General features: G+C 39.9%; 1 protein-coding gene across 1 annotated transcript; it reads right to left on the reverse strand.

Annotated features, from left to right (window-relative positions):
• Positions 1-1,001: 1,001 nt before the first annotated feature.
• On the reverse strand, positions 1,002-16,499 carry tbx5a (T-box transcription factor 5a; the record flags this gene model as incomplete). The annotated part of the gene is made up of 8 exons (XM_079235439.1): positions 1,002-1,594; positions 2,173-2,405; positions 3,873-3,964; positions 7,144-7,296; positions 12,931-13,078; positions 13,977-14,096; positions 15,486-15,580; positions 16,356-16,499. The coding sequence occupies 8 exons, from the start codon at positions 16,497-16,499 to the stop codon at positions 1,002-1,004; spliced, it is 1,578 nt and encodes a 525-aa protein (XP_079091565.1).
• Positions 16,500-17,041: the final 542 nt, after the last annotated feature.

Below are 17,041 nucleotides of genomic sequence, written 5' to 3' on the forward strand. Positions count from 1 at the left end.
ATTTTAGTAACTTGTATCAGTTCTTCAGGGTTTGAGTGGATTATGTTTTAATGCATTGCACCCTGCAAACAAGTGACTTATTAAATCTTGGATGTGATGGTAAAAACAGGGAAAATATGGGTTGTTACTGTATTCTTTAGTGTCACCGTAATGTCCTTGGCTACATTGTTGTGCTTCTCTTAGCTCATCACTGCTTTGTTGTAAAACTGTTGCCAGTTTGAACTCTGAGAAAGGGTGTCTGCTTAAAATGTGCATGAATAAACTATTAAATTGAAGTGCTGTCCTACTTGTGATCTTTACTGTCATGTTTCTCATAATGGCATTAAGATTACATTCTTGACAATAATGTTAATGTACCCGGCAGCTACAGGACTGATTAAATTAAGAGAAAGCAAATTCCCCCATGAGCCACAGCAAAAGCTCCCATCTGCTTATTCATTCTTAAGTTATTGAAATTTGACTATAAAGTAAGTTAACTACAAAAAAGAAAAGAAAATGAGAACTCTGGATAATGTGACAGAAGACAAATGTCTTTTTTTTTCTTTTTTTTTTTTTTACACAAACTCTGCACATGAATACAAAATAAGAGTTTTGTACTTTGACATCCAAAAAAACACCACCGCGCAAGAACAGCATGAACTTGGGGACCGCTGGCAAAGCAACTGAAGCGTTTTTGTGTTCTTCGGTTCAGTGTCTGAATTTCCACTGTTCAGCTTCTCTGCACTTGAGCCGTCTTTGCACATGTTCTGGTCCAGCTCCTCTTTGTTCATGTTTGTGTCATTTGCTTATAAGTGCAGATGCTGTCACAAGTTAAGTGATAAGATGCTTGCTTTCCTAACTTTCCTAACAAAAATCTTACCAATATCCACTGCTGTCATTGACACGATCAGCAACACATCCTCTAAAAATATAAATATAAATTCATCTAAACCCTGCCTTGTTTTGGTCCTTTTTTGTTTTTCATTTGAATATTTGTATCTATTGAGTGTGAAAAAAAAGCTCTAGCTATTCTCGTTCCACTCTGGCATGATGCTGACGCTATGCACTGTGTGGTACTGGTGTGGCGACAGTGTACGTGGTATGCCGTGTGTATAGAGGTACTCGTTTCCCTGTAGGCCAGCGGCTGGCGACTGGATCCCAGCTCCAGGACTGCACTGGCGGCCCAGAGTCTGGTGGGTCATGGAGCTTTGGTACATGGCAGCGTGGTGGCCGTCACCCAGCTGCGGAGAGGCGTGGCCCCCAACCCCGCCGAGTCTGGACACCAGAGACCCTGAGGTGAAGTGAGCGGAGAAGTGCTGGTAGGGCAGCCGGTCCATTGGCTGCATGGTGGTGACGGAGCAGCTCCCATAGGGTGAAACGCTGGCCCACGTGTTGCAGCTGATGTCCTCCAAACTAGGAACTGGCTCAGCACCCTGCGAGGCGCTGGCATACATACACGCCTGCCGCTGGCTGGATTCACTGCGGTAGGGCCCGCCGGCCAGGCCGAGGCTCTGGGCGTAGCCGACAGGACGGTAGTAATGGTCCTCCTCACTGGACGAGCTCTCCAGATAGGCTTTCTTATAGCTCTGCTCACCTGAGTGACCGTCCTCCTCCACTACAGGCAGAAGTACAGAGTTACAGAACAGTGTTACTCAAGCGTTATCTTTAAGTTGTATAAAGAACACAATTGTGAAGTCACATTCTGCTCATAATTAAATGCTAACCATGTAAAATAAATATACAGGTCTTATAAAATGCACATTTACTTGCTTTGTAAATAAACACACATTGTTTGAATATCTTTTTGGATGATTATTGTCCTTTTTAAACCAATACTCCCGGGTCAGGGGCTGCATATGAAAATGTGTCACTTTTGGTAAAATCAGGCATATTTATATATTGTGTTTGTTTGGATTAATGTGTGCTGTTCCTGAAGTAATACACAGCTACACTTTTAGCATAATTATGTAAAAGAATCTGCGTGAGAGTGGCCTTAATCTACTTGGAAAATAGACATACGTACGTGTCCACATAGATGGTATTTATACCATCTCCAACATCTGTGACCCTTACTAATCATTGTTACTGGTGGTTTATGGCCTGAGTGTATTTGCCCAATTCATTAAAAAGGCTCAGCTTGCAAAGGCAACTAATACTGCAATAGAACTAGAATCTCCCATATCTGCCTCCTACCTTTCCTCTTGATGCAGTGGTACTCCTGGCCGTGCTCATGTGGCACGGGGTAGGAGCCCGACTGAGGCAGCAAGTCCTGCGAGGTGCTTGTGACCCCGTTCTCACACTGGGAGTACTGGGAGCTCAGTGCGCTCGGGGTGGCAATGCCCTGGATCTCCCCGCTGAACGGGCTCTGGCTGGAGCCCACTCTCTGGCGCACTGTACTGCGAGGCACTACTGGATACTCCTTGGTACTGTGTGCAAACACACACACACAAACAACCACACGAATACATTTGTTAGTAATTATCTGTTGACCCTCTGAAACATTGTTGTAAAAAAGCAACAATATCAATAGTTCATTCCTGTGCAGTTCGATGCATCGTGTTTGAAAGACAATCATCAGCATCCCCATCAGTGGATCACATCCACTTCGGACACACACAGAGAGGGAAACACTTCCCAGTGAAAACACCAACATGTACATCACTCCTATTAATCCACAGGATCCGTCAATAGATCATTTTGCTGCTTTGGGTTCTTTGATTTCAGGATTCTGCTCAGTTGAAACAGTGACCTGGTTTTGCAATAAGCTCTCCCTTCAACATTGTAACCAAGAGCAGACGTGCGTAGCTTACTGTACTCGGCAGGATTGGACAATGGCATGCAAGATTGATAGCGTGGTTTGGACTCTCACCATGCTCTATATATTTGCAGGTTTTGATAGGTGAAATGCATTTCACTCAAAACATCGTATTAGATTGTGGTATGAGCCTACTTAAAGTAACTTAACGTGTGTCTGACACAATCAAGCAAGTTATTTTTTTTGAAAGCACTTGGAAGTACAGAAACCTCTTCCTGGATTTCCAGGGATTTTTCTCCACAGTATAAACCATGACATTAATCTGAAACGCTTGAAGACCTTGATTCTGGGGCTCAAAATAAAGGTTGTGGGAAGGGGGATGGATTTTAGCACCTTGTGGAAAGCCAAACAGCTTTTCCATTTTTTTTTCCTCCCCAATAATTTGGGATTTCTACATTTGAATCCACACGTTTGTACCGGCTGCCCAAAAGGAGGGGAAGGGGGTTTCAAAACCAGATATTCTCTTTTGAAAATGTGTTTTCCACGCAGTACGGACGCATGCTCCATCCCTCATCTGGACTGAATCATAGCGAGAGAGCAATGTGGTCGTGTATTGCCTTGGCTGCAGGACCAAGCCATACAACCAATTCAACACACACACACACACACACACACACACACACACACACACACACACACACACACACACACACACACACACACACACACACACACACACACACACACACACACACACACAAGTCGTTGGAACATCCTGGTAAAAAAAGAGTTGTCTGGAAGGGAGATGTTGCAGTTGTGTTTCAGAGGTTCTGCCAGATCAGCCATAAAAGTATACAGCATGAAAACTGGCCGAGGATCAAGAACTACACTTACGTCACTGAAAATAACACTCACTGAAAATAACACTCATAACTAGCTTTCATTTGGGTGATTGAGGGATTACTGTAAAGTTGGGTTTGTTAAGTGACAGTGTGACCAGGATGTCAGTAATCCTTGAAACATTTATCTCATTAGGCATCATTTCGTTTTTTTGTCAGTGTTTCCACATATCAGAGCCCAGGATCAATTATATAAATATATTATACATAACGTACTTTATCACGTTTTATATAGTTACCTTTGCATTCTGGACATCCGGTGTAACTCCATGTCATCACTTCCACGAAATCCTTTTGCAAATGGATTGTTCTCAATCTTCAGCTGGGTTATCTATAAAAAAAAAGCATTGACACTTGGTACATATTTAGACAATGAAAGTCATGTGTTACTGACAAGATCTAAAAGTATTGTTGTACACGTTGAATAGGCCAAATAAAAACAAACCCATGCTTCAAAACTCAAAAATTAGGAGCTAGACCAAGAAAATGCAACATTTCAGGACCCGATACTTTCATAATAGATAGGTCTCCTTCAGCTTGAGGCTCATATGATGACAGTATTATAACGTGATTTTGCAGAGCTGAGTTTTGAAGTGTTCTTGGATGAATCTAACAGCTCACAATTCACAAGAGAATTAAACAATATATCACATTTCCAGAAACCTAAGATGCTTTTAGGGATCCGAAACTAAACAATTGAATAAATCATTCATCAATAAGACATATTTGCATTGCATAATTTATAATGTTACACAGTAACTGCCTCTGGCTCAACAGATAGTTGGCGCATGCTTGAAAGATGCAAATACTGTGATTTATCATACAACTTGTTTTTGTAAAAAATGTCTTTGTAAATATCAAATGTGCAGAGAAACCCCCCGAAATAGCGAATTAATCCCAAAGAGGTTAAACACAATCCAGGGATATCCCTCTTGTGAGCACTGGTTTCTGGCAGGTAATTAGTTGGCAGCTTGTGTGTGCGCTTCCAGCTTTCTGACAAGACTGGAGGTTTGTCTGCACGCTGGCTGACACTCTCACCAAACCCTGTAAAATCTCTTGTGTGACACTCTGCGAGCTTCTTGTTAATGCATGCAGCCTGGCAGAGCATTTACATTTGTTTCATCTTTTTTGAAAGTCAGAAATAATAATAAAAAGTTCAGAGTCCCGTTGCACTCTTTTTACCCTCTGTGGGCGTTCCAAGGAGAAATACAGCTAGACAAATAATTACTCATTCCAAAGTGATAGCCAGAGTTCAGTTTACAGAAAAAGAAAATAATGTAGTTTGCAAAACACATGTGCGTTCTCCTACTGCCTGGACTCAGAGCAGGGAAAGAATCAGAGCAGAGAATATGATTACTGTTCAAAATCATTTGGGAGTACTCAAGACAATTGGGCACAATTCATTCACAGCTTCAAAAAACAGTTTTACTGACTGTGTCCAAAGATGCTCATTAAAATAATGGAGGCCTATAAACATATTTCCAGATCCTTTGGGCTATTTTAGCATATAGAAGAACTTTGAAATACTTAAAATAAAATGTATTAAATACAACTTAAATATAAGCTATGGAGTTACTTTTTATTCCTGAAGAAAACATATTATTTCAGAAAACACAGTTTGGAAAACATGTTTTAATTGCAGCAGTGACAGGAAATACTTGAAACGAGAGACGTTGGCCGTTTTCATTAGCTGAGAGTCTAACAGGTGAATTGGACACAGGCCTGCAGCTCATATTGCTTTGGCAGATGTGAGACTGTTTGATTAGACAGTTGTGGCAAAGTGCCTGCAAATCAGAAATGCTTGTTTTTCTGCAGGTCTGGAAAGCCCGAATAATTAGCCCGGGGTTACGGTCTCAGCACCCCAATAACAGGTTTAGAAAAAATAATGAATGGTTTCTCCAGCGTGTCATTCATTTGCGCTTCCTGTTCCCAGAAGCGCGGAGACGTCCGATTGGCTGCGCGCAGCTTTCGCCCCTCACTCCCATATTCCCCAAACTAAGAACATATAGGACGACATGGCTAAATGATGTTAAACAGACGCTGTTTACACATATCTGTGTTCCCGAGAGTTACCCCCGAGAAATGTCTGCAGGGTCAATATTGAGTTTTTATTTCTGCTTCTTTCCCGCAAGTCTAAATGATAAACGACCCATTGAGGGTGCCTGGCCGCAAGAAATAGCACTTTCATTTGACGTTATTAAAATAATTTTCTCAATGGATGTGTGAATAGGAAATCTCCCAACTTATCAACTTTTACACGCTTACGCCTTAGCAATAACATCGAAACAATTGTAATTTACTCTTTATTAACGTTATTGCACCGTCAACTCACTGAAAGAACAGAATAGAAACTCAGCGAAAAAACTAATAAATACATATATATATATATAACAATAATATATTAACTAATAAATATATATATACATATATACTGTATATATTCGTTTAATATATTCGTCTAATATATATATTATTATTATATTTATTATATATATAGAGGTGGACATTTAAACAGTGTGTTCCTTATATTCAATATTTAAGAATTGTCAAAGTAACATATCCGTTTTTTGTCAACTTTTTTTGGCCAACTTTATGTTGCCCAACTGTAACACGCTAATTATTTAAATATATATAGTATATAGCTATTAACGCAGAGATAATATAGAAAACAAGTTATTACCCGCTGCGTTTTTCTGTAACTGTAAAAAGACTCAAAACAAACATATACAATTGTAACCAAATAATTGCCACAAACTATTACTAAAGAAAGAGGTTCGCAAATAAGCTTGATTGCAAGTCTAACAAATATTCATCATATATCACAAATAACGAGCTAAATGTATTTGTATCAACTAGTTGTATTATTATTATAATTATGCGTCGGTGCAGTTTCTTTTGTTCGTATGAGGTTTATGTTTATCTGCAGCTTGTCTCGCTCTACAAAGCCTGTTGGGGAAAAAGTATCTTAAGGTCAGACGTCGTCTAGTCGGGTATCTGAAGTCTTCTCTCGTCTGTCATTGACTCGATGTGATAGCAGAGACCTTCAGCGGACACTGACAGCTTACTCTAACAGCGCCTTTCATTTTCTCTGCAGCAATCAGCAGATCCAGTTTGCGTCAAAATTCCGTAAAAATGGGCAAAACTGAATTGAACTCTTGCATGAATGAAATAAATAATAACAACTGCAATATTACTAAAAATAATAATGACGATAATGATCATCATGAGCATGATCCTAACACTATATTATTATTATTATTTGTAGTAGTAGTTTGAATGGGAATTTAGGACTTTACATAAGTCTGCAGTTTGACCATTTTTTTTAATAAACAATATATCGTTCTGTTTGTATTTGTAGTTCTGTTTATTTCCCCCTGTTTGCCATGTTCAAAACATTGTAACAATTAAATCCCCACATAAAATACACCGTGGATTTAAAGTTGTTATTATCCGTCCCAGACTGCAATGAAGGCCCAACACTACACTCAAAGTATCCGTGTGAGGACTCACCTTGTGGTTCTGGTAGGACGTCACCGCGATGAAGGCTGTCTCGGGGAAGACGTGCGTGCAGAAGGCCGTGTTTTTGGAGCCAAAGCCGTTGTTTTCATCCGCCTTCACGATGTGGATCCTCGGCTGATACTTGTGCATCGAATTTAGGATGATCTAGAAAAAAAAAGGAAAAGCGGAGCCCAGTGTTAGATTATTGATTACGTGTCATCACAGCGAGACGCCCTTTCTAAAAATAAACCTCGCGGAAGAGACAGAAAAAGAGACAGAGTCTAAGATTTTTTTGTGGCAACGTTGTGGAGCAGTTTTCCATCCAAACTTTATTTTTGATACTTTTGAGGTGAAGGTTTTTTTCTGCTCGTGTGTTCCAACGTTTTCTACATTTGATACAAAGTCTATGAGAATTCTAACCGTGTTGCAACACATTTCAGGGCTCACTTTCAGCACTGTATCATTATAACATGTCCCAAAATGAAACGCAAACACATGCAGCATGAACAGATATGGGTGAGCTTCATGACAAAAAGGGGTCATTCAATGCAGAAAAGTGAGAACTTTTATTGGCATAATTTGTGTATGAATTTAGACATTTAGAGGGAAAAAACAAACCTTGTCCGTCAAGGCAACATACTTTATCAATCTCACAGAGGCCCAATAGATTACATTAAGATGAAGTTTCTCAGTTAAAAACTGCACAACTTAACTTTTTTGGACAAATAACTTGTTTGACTAAAAGGTCAAACTTTTGTAATGCAGTTTTATTGCTTTCATAAATGATTCAAACTAAACTGGGCCACATGCATTCTTATTTGTTTTTTGTAGATGCAAACTTTTCTTCTGACAAGTTCTATCCCATGCAGCCAAAACTCAAACAAAGGTTCTAACTCCAAACTCATGACTGTATGTTTATGGATAATATTCACCATATTACAACTATTACAGTATACTGTCAGTAGATGATCAGTTCAGGAGAGTTATAGACAGTGATCTTCTCTCTGGTTGCCCTCTAACCTGACTAACCTAGTTTATGCTAAGTGATGACTACTACCCGTGGCTAGCTTGGCGACATTAAGACGCGGTCCGCACAGCTGAACTTGAGCCTTGAACTTCTCTTTTGAGGCCCTCTCATCCGTGGGTTTTAAGTCTAATTGTTTTGACAGACCAGGGAGTCATGGTCTTCAGCCTCGAGTAAATCTAATGGTTTTTATTTTCATCAGATCCACTTTACATTTCAAGATTGAAAAAGTGGCTTTTCCCCCCCTCCCCCCCCTTCTTAACTCCCCTCCTCCTCCACCTTTCTGTCCCATAGGCATTCCTCCTATCTGTTATCTTAAAGCTTGTTTTTGTACCTGCCTTTCACTGCCAACATGAGGAGACAAGGCATCGTCCTGACCTCCACCTGTGCATCCTATAGCATTAAACAGACATAAGCCCCAAGTCCTTTCTCAGAGCCAAGCCAACCATAGAAGCATATAGACGATACAATAGTCATCCATTATCAATTTTCAGCTGAACTTGATCTTATTTCATGGTGCAATAGGTTTTTGTAATGGGCAGAAACTGCCCGCAATGCCCCTTGTAGATGCAGGATGATTTAATGGAAGTTACTGACCCTTTGCAGACAATATCAGCTGATTGTAGCACTTTGGTTGCGCAGTGGATGAATGACTTGCAGATGGAAACTCAGCATTTGCAAATTTTACAATCTACCATAAATACAACTATTTGCAGGAAAGGGGTTTTAGGGCCACATACTCTGCTCTGAGGGGAGAATAGTTTTACCAGAACTGAGTCTCAGGCTGAGAGAAATGAAATCTCCCTGCTGTATTTGCAGCTCTGTTTTGGTTTCCATATTTGAGTGAGGGATTGTATTGATTCCTGCATTGTGAAGATCTGGCACTGTGCAAATGTCCAGCTATCAAGCCGCACTATTGGATTTGTAAATGAGGCCATAACGTTCAGTGAAAAGAGATTTTCCAAACGAGGAAAAGTAGGTTAAACAAAACATTTCCCATGCATGCATTCATTAAGCGCTTACTTGAGGTCTGCAGAGATAAGTCCAAGATTAGACGAAACCACAACAATCAATGCAAACATGCAGTTCACCACACTGCTTTGGTTTTAGGAGCGAAACTGTCTGCTACTGAGACACATTAGAAAGTTGCATGGAAATATCTCAGTGCACATTTAACCCTGGGACATTGCATGGTCCACTGAATGTGGGTTCCCAAAGTCCAGTATGTGTGTTAGTAGGGGGGTTGTGGTGGGGTAGCTGAGGACCACCCACTGGGGCCCCAGCGCACGCCCGTCTCCTCGGCCCAGCCGCTGCCCTGCCTGAGTCCCTGTATCTCTGTTCCCCCCGCCTCTGGATGATAGTATTTAATGATCGTGAGGGATCACTTCGGGTCTCGAGCCGCTGCCCTTTGCTTTCAAGTTCCACCACATCAGAGAGTTTCCCCAAGCCTTGGGATCAGCCGGCTTTGTACACCATCATCTATTGCTCATCGCACACTGCCATTCAAATATAAACAGTGCGATCCTCACACTCCACCCTCCTGGCCAAAACATGTGTGGGAAGACAGGGAGACGAGTGCAGGAGCAAATTGAGGAGGGAGATAAATAACACTGAGAAATATTCCAGGAGTTGACAGGGAGATCAAAGCAAAAACTGCAGCTTGCTATGAAATCTGAGACAAAAACAAAGGATTTTTAGGAATTCAAATACAGAAAAAGGGTAGCACTGTAGTGCAGTGGATAAAGACCTATATACAACATGTATAAAGATACTTTTATACAAGGCAAAGTACTGCATTTAACGTTTTAACTTGTTAACAGCAAATGTACTTATTGTGCAGAATGACCCCTTCAGGTGCTGTATTGTTATATCCAGTACAACACCAATGGATTATTCTGTTACAAATGGTCAAGGTGAAGCTCATTTGAACTACTTTTTGCGCTGCAGAAGTCACTACTAATACACTGTAGCTGTCAAATAAATCTAGTGCTTAAAAACACACATTTCCTAAGGAAATGTAATGGTGTAATAAAATGGCTTAAACCCTAAACACAAGTACAAATAGCTCTAAATTGTATTATTACTCTCCAAAATTGTAGTAGTGTTTTAGGATGTAATGGTAAATATAACCATTTTTCACACCATTTTCAAAATGCATTTTCTTAAACTAGACTTCAATTGTCAATTATATAAACTGAAAAGAGAAATGCACCTTTAACTGATGATCAATATCTAAAATACTTAATAAAAAAGACAATTGTCAATTTGTGTCCATTGTTTTCTAACTCATGACGTATGTCATTGAACAACCGACTGTTCTGCATCAACATGACAATAAATATAAAGCTGCTGTTGAAGTTAGATGAAAGAATTTTGGGGACAAGTTGACATATGGAACATTTGAGTAAGAAATAAAGCCATGAACTGTGTACAAACACGCAGGCCTCCCTTGTTTTCTATGAGCCTCCTTCACAACAGTGAGCTCAGTCAGCTGAGGTGCTTCTAATTACCAGACAGAGAAAAAAAGAAAAAACTGCTTCTGGCCCATCCTAAATTGGTCCATTCTACCTCAGAGATGTTTTGCTCCTATGCCTTACTGCTAGTAATTATAAATCATCTACAAGTTATTTCAAGCAGCTGGACCAACAAGCCGATGGAATATATTTCTGGCCAGCCACCAGCGTTTCATTTATGAATCCCAGGGTGCTGTCTCCCACCACGAAAGAAGGTGAGCCAGGAATCACTGCAGCCAATCAAAAATGCACTTTAACCCAAAATGCACAACACTGCTTACATTCCAACTGAGCTCCAATTTCATTTCACCAGCTGGGCTTTGGCAAGGCAACGACCACTTTAGGTGCCATGTGGATAGATAGTGGCCTGTGTGTGTGTAGAAATACATATGCAGTCTCCTTTTAGATGAATCATCAACCTGATAGTACCTGTAGCGATGTAAATAACTGTCAATCTCAGGTGATTGGAATAAATTCAACATTATCACTCTAACATAAGACTACAGTGTTGACTCTTCATGTCATATTTATGAAAAGCAACATGAATGCACCTTTGCCTCTACAGATTTGAAACATATTCTGTTTAACAATTCTTATCAAGATTAACACTTCTAATATTTTTTTTAACTTGATTTCATTTCTTGTATTTTTCCACATAATTTAACCAACTTCCCAAAAAACAGAATAGCTATTGATGTACCTTTCGCCAACCTCATAAGTGTTTTTTTTCCCTTTAGGACTGGGCCTATTAGTAACAAAGCTAATTGTGTGACTTTTCCGTTTCTACAACAAGACATCTAAATTGGCCTCAGTGTGCCCATCAACTGAGCATTTTATGAAAACCTGACGCCAACCGGCCCATTTGTTGATTAAGTAAGTGATGTTTGTTCAAGACAGAATCTCAAAGGCCTGGGGCTGGATAGCGAGTGCAGAATAATGAGGAGTTTAAGTTAGGAAATGGGTACCATACAGTCCCTAACTGGTGGGGTGAGGGAGGCGGTGCCATTGCCTCTTTCCTTTTCCCTAAAAAAATGCCAAACTGATCCCCTCTACTAAAGATGACTGCAAGGAGGTCAATAACTTTAATGCTTCGTGGGGGTGCTATAGTAGACCTAGGCAATGAAAAGTATAAGAGGACTCTGGAACCAAATATGTTATCAACAAATAGTCTAAAGTCAAATGCTGTTCAGCATTGGGAGCATAAGTTGAGGATCAAGCTCAGAAATTTCTGTTTTCTCTCAAACAGACTCATTCATTATGTGTACCAGTGAATTACTTTAAAAGAATAAAGTTATATATTTATAGTTTTTGAAATGTAATCAAACATTTGTTTTAGTTGTTCTTGCAGCTGATCTCTTGTATTGTTGTTTTAACTCAACTTAATTGTGTTTTAAATGAAGAATTAAGCACAATAATACACTGTTCATTTATAAAATATATAGACTGTCAGTCAATAGTTTTTCTGTTATTTTAAAATGTATAATTTTCCCTGACTTTTTTTTTCGTTTACTTTGCAAACTTATTTCAAAGAAACTCAAGCAAATTTCTCTGTGGTTACATTGTGAGCAAACGTCTACCTTCTATCTTTGGCCATGTGCATCTCGAAGACAGAATTATTTTAAGGATAGAGGAGGTTTGAAAAATGAACATTTGAAAGATCAAAAAGTCAAAGAAAAAGTTAAAGAAAGAAAGAGAGAAAAATGTACAAAAAAGTAGGAAAAAAACCCAGATCCACGTCAGTGACTTTATAGAGTCTGCATGGTGCTGGAGTGACTTGGGTCTGTTCGATTTATAAAGAGTATTTAAATTCTCAAGAAAAACACCTGAACACTTCAAACCAAAAAACTAAAGCGTACGACTTCAAAATAATGATCTAAAATATTATTAATATAAATATAAATATTAACATGAATATATATATTACTTTTAATAATAGTTATAGTTATAGTAATAATAGTTGTAGTAATAATATTTTTTGCACACTAACATTTTGTCCTATTTAGACACTCTTCAGCTCTTCATACAAATGCATATAGCGAAGGGTTTTTAATTAAACAAGGAAAACAACAATAACTTGATGTTCAGCAGTGGAAACCAGTCCTTGATGCAACAGTAAAAGGTGAAAAAGAGGAGTATGGATGTTTTAGTGCCACTCCTTCCTGCTGAAGTGCCACTGGGCAACACAGCACTTTGACCAGCAGCAGCAGGAGATGGTAGCGTTCACATCCCTGCGGTTAAATAGTACGTATGATAGGCACCTACGTGTCCGAACGGGTCCAGGTGGTTGTTGGTGAGCTTCAGCTTCTGGAAGGAGACGAGCTGCCTCATCCAGTGCGCCCCCGTGGCGGGAGAGTCCGGGTGGACGTAGAGCCTGCCGGGCATGGCGGGCTCTGCCTTCCCGGTCACAGACCTGCACCAAAGCAACACGTCACACCGTCACAACTCGGACTGGCAGCACAAGCAGGCGCTGAAGTACAAGTGGTCTTTAGTGTAACATTATAGTCTCCCCATCATTGGTATGCCATTATTTCACGATCAAAATGCTGACATTATGCCGAAGGATATGCGAATTGTATTTGAAATAGAATCAAAACTAAAAATAAGAAACAAAAACGACCAATTAGTAGGACATTGTTAACCTCTAAGGCAGAAAGTTGCTTCACGTAAAGTACGCATGCCTTAAACGCCGAGGGAACCGTTTACCTCCTGGTCAAAACATTGCATTCATAGCAAATTACTCAATTTTTACTCATCAAAATTATATTAGAATATGATACTTGACTTAAGTAATAGATAAGTTAGTTATGGATGGCCAGAGGTCAAATTAGAGCTGGCACACAATGTTTTAAAACATCGCCAGATCAAGAGGAGTTTGGACAGGTCATTATCGGCAGTATTGGCATGTGCTTATAAGGATCCCCTCGTTAAAAAGGCGCTGATCCAAACAAGGCATTCCTGGCCAAGGTTGGAGAGATCGACATGGATCTAAACAAATAACCCTGCCGATGTCCCACTGGGAAATACAGCCGTGCCTCAGTGCACATGGGCAGGTATAGCAGCAACAAAAAGTCATCAACATTCATTCAACATTTCTCTCTGCTTTTTGGCAAGCATTAGAAAAATACACAATTCATAATTCTCAGGAAATTAATATGTTCACTTCCGATTCTCATTCATCAGGAAAACAATATAACTTTTTCTGTTGGAATAAACTCCAGAGAAGCTGCAACCCCCCCCCCCCCCCCCCCCCCCCCCCCCAAAAAAAAAAAATACAACCAAAAAATAAAATAAAGTGATACTTTACATACCATTTGTTGTCGGCGAATTTGTACCGATGGTCGTCTGCAGGAACAACATCCATCAGGAGAATATATTTAGTTTTGGGGTTTAATCCTGTGACCTTCACTTTGAAGCTGGGGAACATTCGCCTGTAAAGGACAAACCACGGTTTATGGCGCGATATGGAAGAAACATTCTGCCAAACAGTGAAAAAAGAAGACAACATGCAGTCAGAAATAGACCGTGCTGTGTTTTCACGATAAAGGAAAAAAAATTGCGACATTTTCCAAAAATTGGCGAAGACATGCACGCATCAGAAACTTGTGTTTTCAGAATAAAGGTTATGACATTTTTTATTATTACAATTTGCAAATTAAATTATAATACATACAGTCAGCTGACGCGAGATGGTTTGAAAAGTCAATTAAATGCCCACATTTGGTTTGGAGAGGTAACAACTCCTTTCAGGGTCTGAGAAGGACCTGCCCGTTATAAAAAAAAGCGTTTCACTGTGGGCCAGATTTATTCTTTTTTTCTGTTTAGATCCGTTTAGTAAATCAACTGGATATTTGGTAGCTGTCATATTGTAGAAAAACACATAACGCGAGTAAGCCTGGGCAGTCTCAAGAGTCAAAGGGAAGGGCTGGGGACGAAGGGCAGCTGCTGCGTAATATCGTTTCACGCCAAAAACACGAGAGAAATGACTGACGGGAATATAATGGAGACTTTATGCAGCTCTGTGAAAACAACTCTCTTCTGCCCGACCTGGAGAGCACAATGAAATGTAGCTGTGTTTCTCTATAAATATTCATCATTTATAATAGCTACACCCATGTGAGCCAGCGGGCACTTTGACAGGAGCAGACACCAGCGGCCATCATACATATATGCACGTTTACACTCAGGGAGATTTCCACTGGATGCTTTCTGAGGGCAACTGCGAGCCACATGTACAATCTGCGGAACATGCTGTTGTCACGCAAGAATGGTCTGCACACACACACACACACACACACACACACACACACACACACACACACACACACACACACACACACACACACACACACACACACACACACACACACACACACACAGATACAAATACAGGGAAAGTGTTGCAAGAATGGGCTCCGAATTCGTTTATTTGACTGCAATTAAAAACATCAGACTGAGCAGGAATTTATTTCGTGGACACTTTTGTCCGGTTGCGCTCTCAGTCGGATTGGTCGATATATTGCTATTCCCCCGCAGGGCCACCCAGACTAAAATGTATGGCGGTGTCGCAGAGCGCTAAAGCGTCCACCAGATGCTCGGTGTTTTCTCTGTGGTTCCTCACAGTGTATATTTCCAATCTCCCCACGCAAGAAAAATTCCGTCCATGCCGGATACCGGATAAAGGAGGTAAATTCCAGGCCTATATTCATACAACATAATTACGTGTGTAGAATTATCATCACACAGTCAATACCCTCCTCCCTCCACTTTGTCATTAGTGTGTCATAATAATGATACATATTTGTATATTGTTCTCTTACCGTCCAGCTTTGGTGATGATCATCTCCGTCCCCACCTCGTCAAACTTTACCCAGAGTTCCCTCTCGTGCAGGTAGACTTTTATCCCCTCCATTCCCTTCAAAATAAAGCATGTTAGTGTCCTTTATGTGATCATTTCTGTAACAGACCGACTTCAATGTCACGCAGAGGTGTCTAACATGGTTTGAGGCCTTCTGAGTTGGTCAAATAGCATGTTTTCAAAAACATATGTTTGCTGTTGCCAATGGCTAAATTCTTAATGCTAGTAAAATATACATTTTACAATTTTAGAAACTTGCAAAAACTGCATTGCATTTAAGTCAAAACAAAATATATAATGTAGCAGTGACAATGTAACCCTTGTGTAACTTCTAAGTAGTTTGAGATTCTTATATTCTGTAGTCTTAAACCTGTTGGGCCTTTAGCATGCACATCTAAACTACACAGTATACTAAGGCCAGAGTTATAGTGCCTGACGATTAACGCATTCTCCTGCAGAATGTATTAGTGTAGTCTCATTTTAATCATAAAATCTTGTCTAAAAACAAACCAAATTATTTTGAATTTTTTCTGATGTTTCACTCCTCTAATAAATGTTCTACCATCAGTTTCTCTGAGCAACACAGTGAGATAACGAGTATAAGACAGACCACATACAAAATTACAAATTCTTAGAATGTCAAATTAATCCATCCCAATAATAGAACATTTCTTGAACATTTCATGTATATTTTAACACCCACAACTACACATATAGTAATAGTTCCGACGCCTAGGTACATACATTATTATAATTTATTATTGTACAGTGAGCGTGAGTGGAAGCAGCCTGAGGCAGTGAGCATGAGGCCTGCGGACTGACGGACACTGACCTGCTGAATGTAAGTTGTCTGAGATGATGGGGATTTGGTTGAGGTCCCGTTCGGTTTCTCTGATTTATTTTCGGACTGTAATTCCCTTGAATCCGAACCACCAGGAGAGTTTTCAAGGGCAAAAGTCTCCTCTTGGTCCGCCATGACCGGGAGCTCCAAAAACTGCTGTCCCAGCTGTAAGACCCAACCAGAGCTGTCAGTGTGTGGGACTGGATCTCATGTTAACATTGTGAAAGTGATTCAAATACGTTTATATTCACAGACAGACAATGATAAACTTTTATATGTCTCTGTATGTGACCATAAAGTTAGTCATTTTCAAAAGTGCCGTGTGCTGCACAGCTAATAACTACAGCATTAAAAACCAGCATAGACTTAAAAGGAAGGGAAACACAACACATTAATTAACATAAAAACTTGATTTAAAACTGAACTACAGTTTACTCAGAGCAAAAGCAAGTTAATTGAACCTTTATCGCATTTTTAATTAAGCTGAAGGTTTGGAATTTCTAAATCAAGATGCTTGTCACAAATAATTTGGGCAAGTAAAGATATTATTTACACAATCAATAATAATATAGAAGTCCACAACCTATATGATCCCTTACATTGAACCTGTGATGGCTGACTTATTTGGGGGAGAATACGGTTGCACATTGAAGTATCCCCAGGACCTCCTCTCCTTT

The sequence above is a fragment of the Taurulus bubalis genome, assembly GCF_910589615.1.
Source record: "Taurulus bubalis genome assembly, chromosome: 19".
Classification (NCBI taxonomy): Eukaryota; Metazoa; Chordata; class Actinopteri; order Perciformes; family Cottidae; genus Taurulus; species Taurulus bubalis.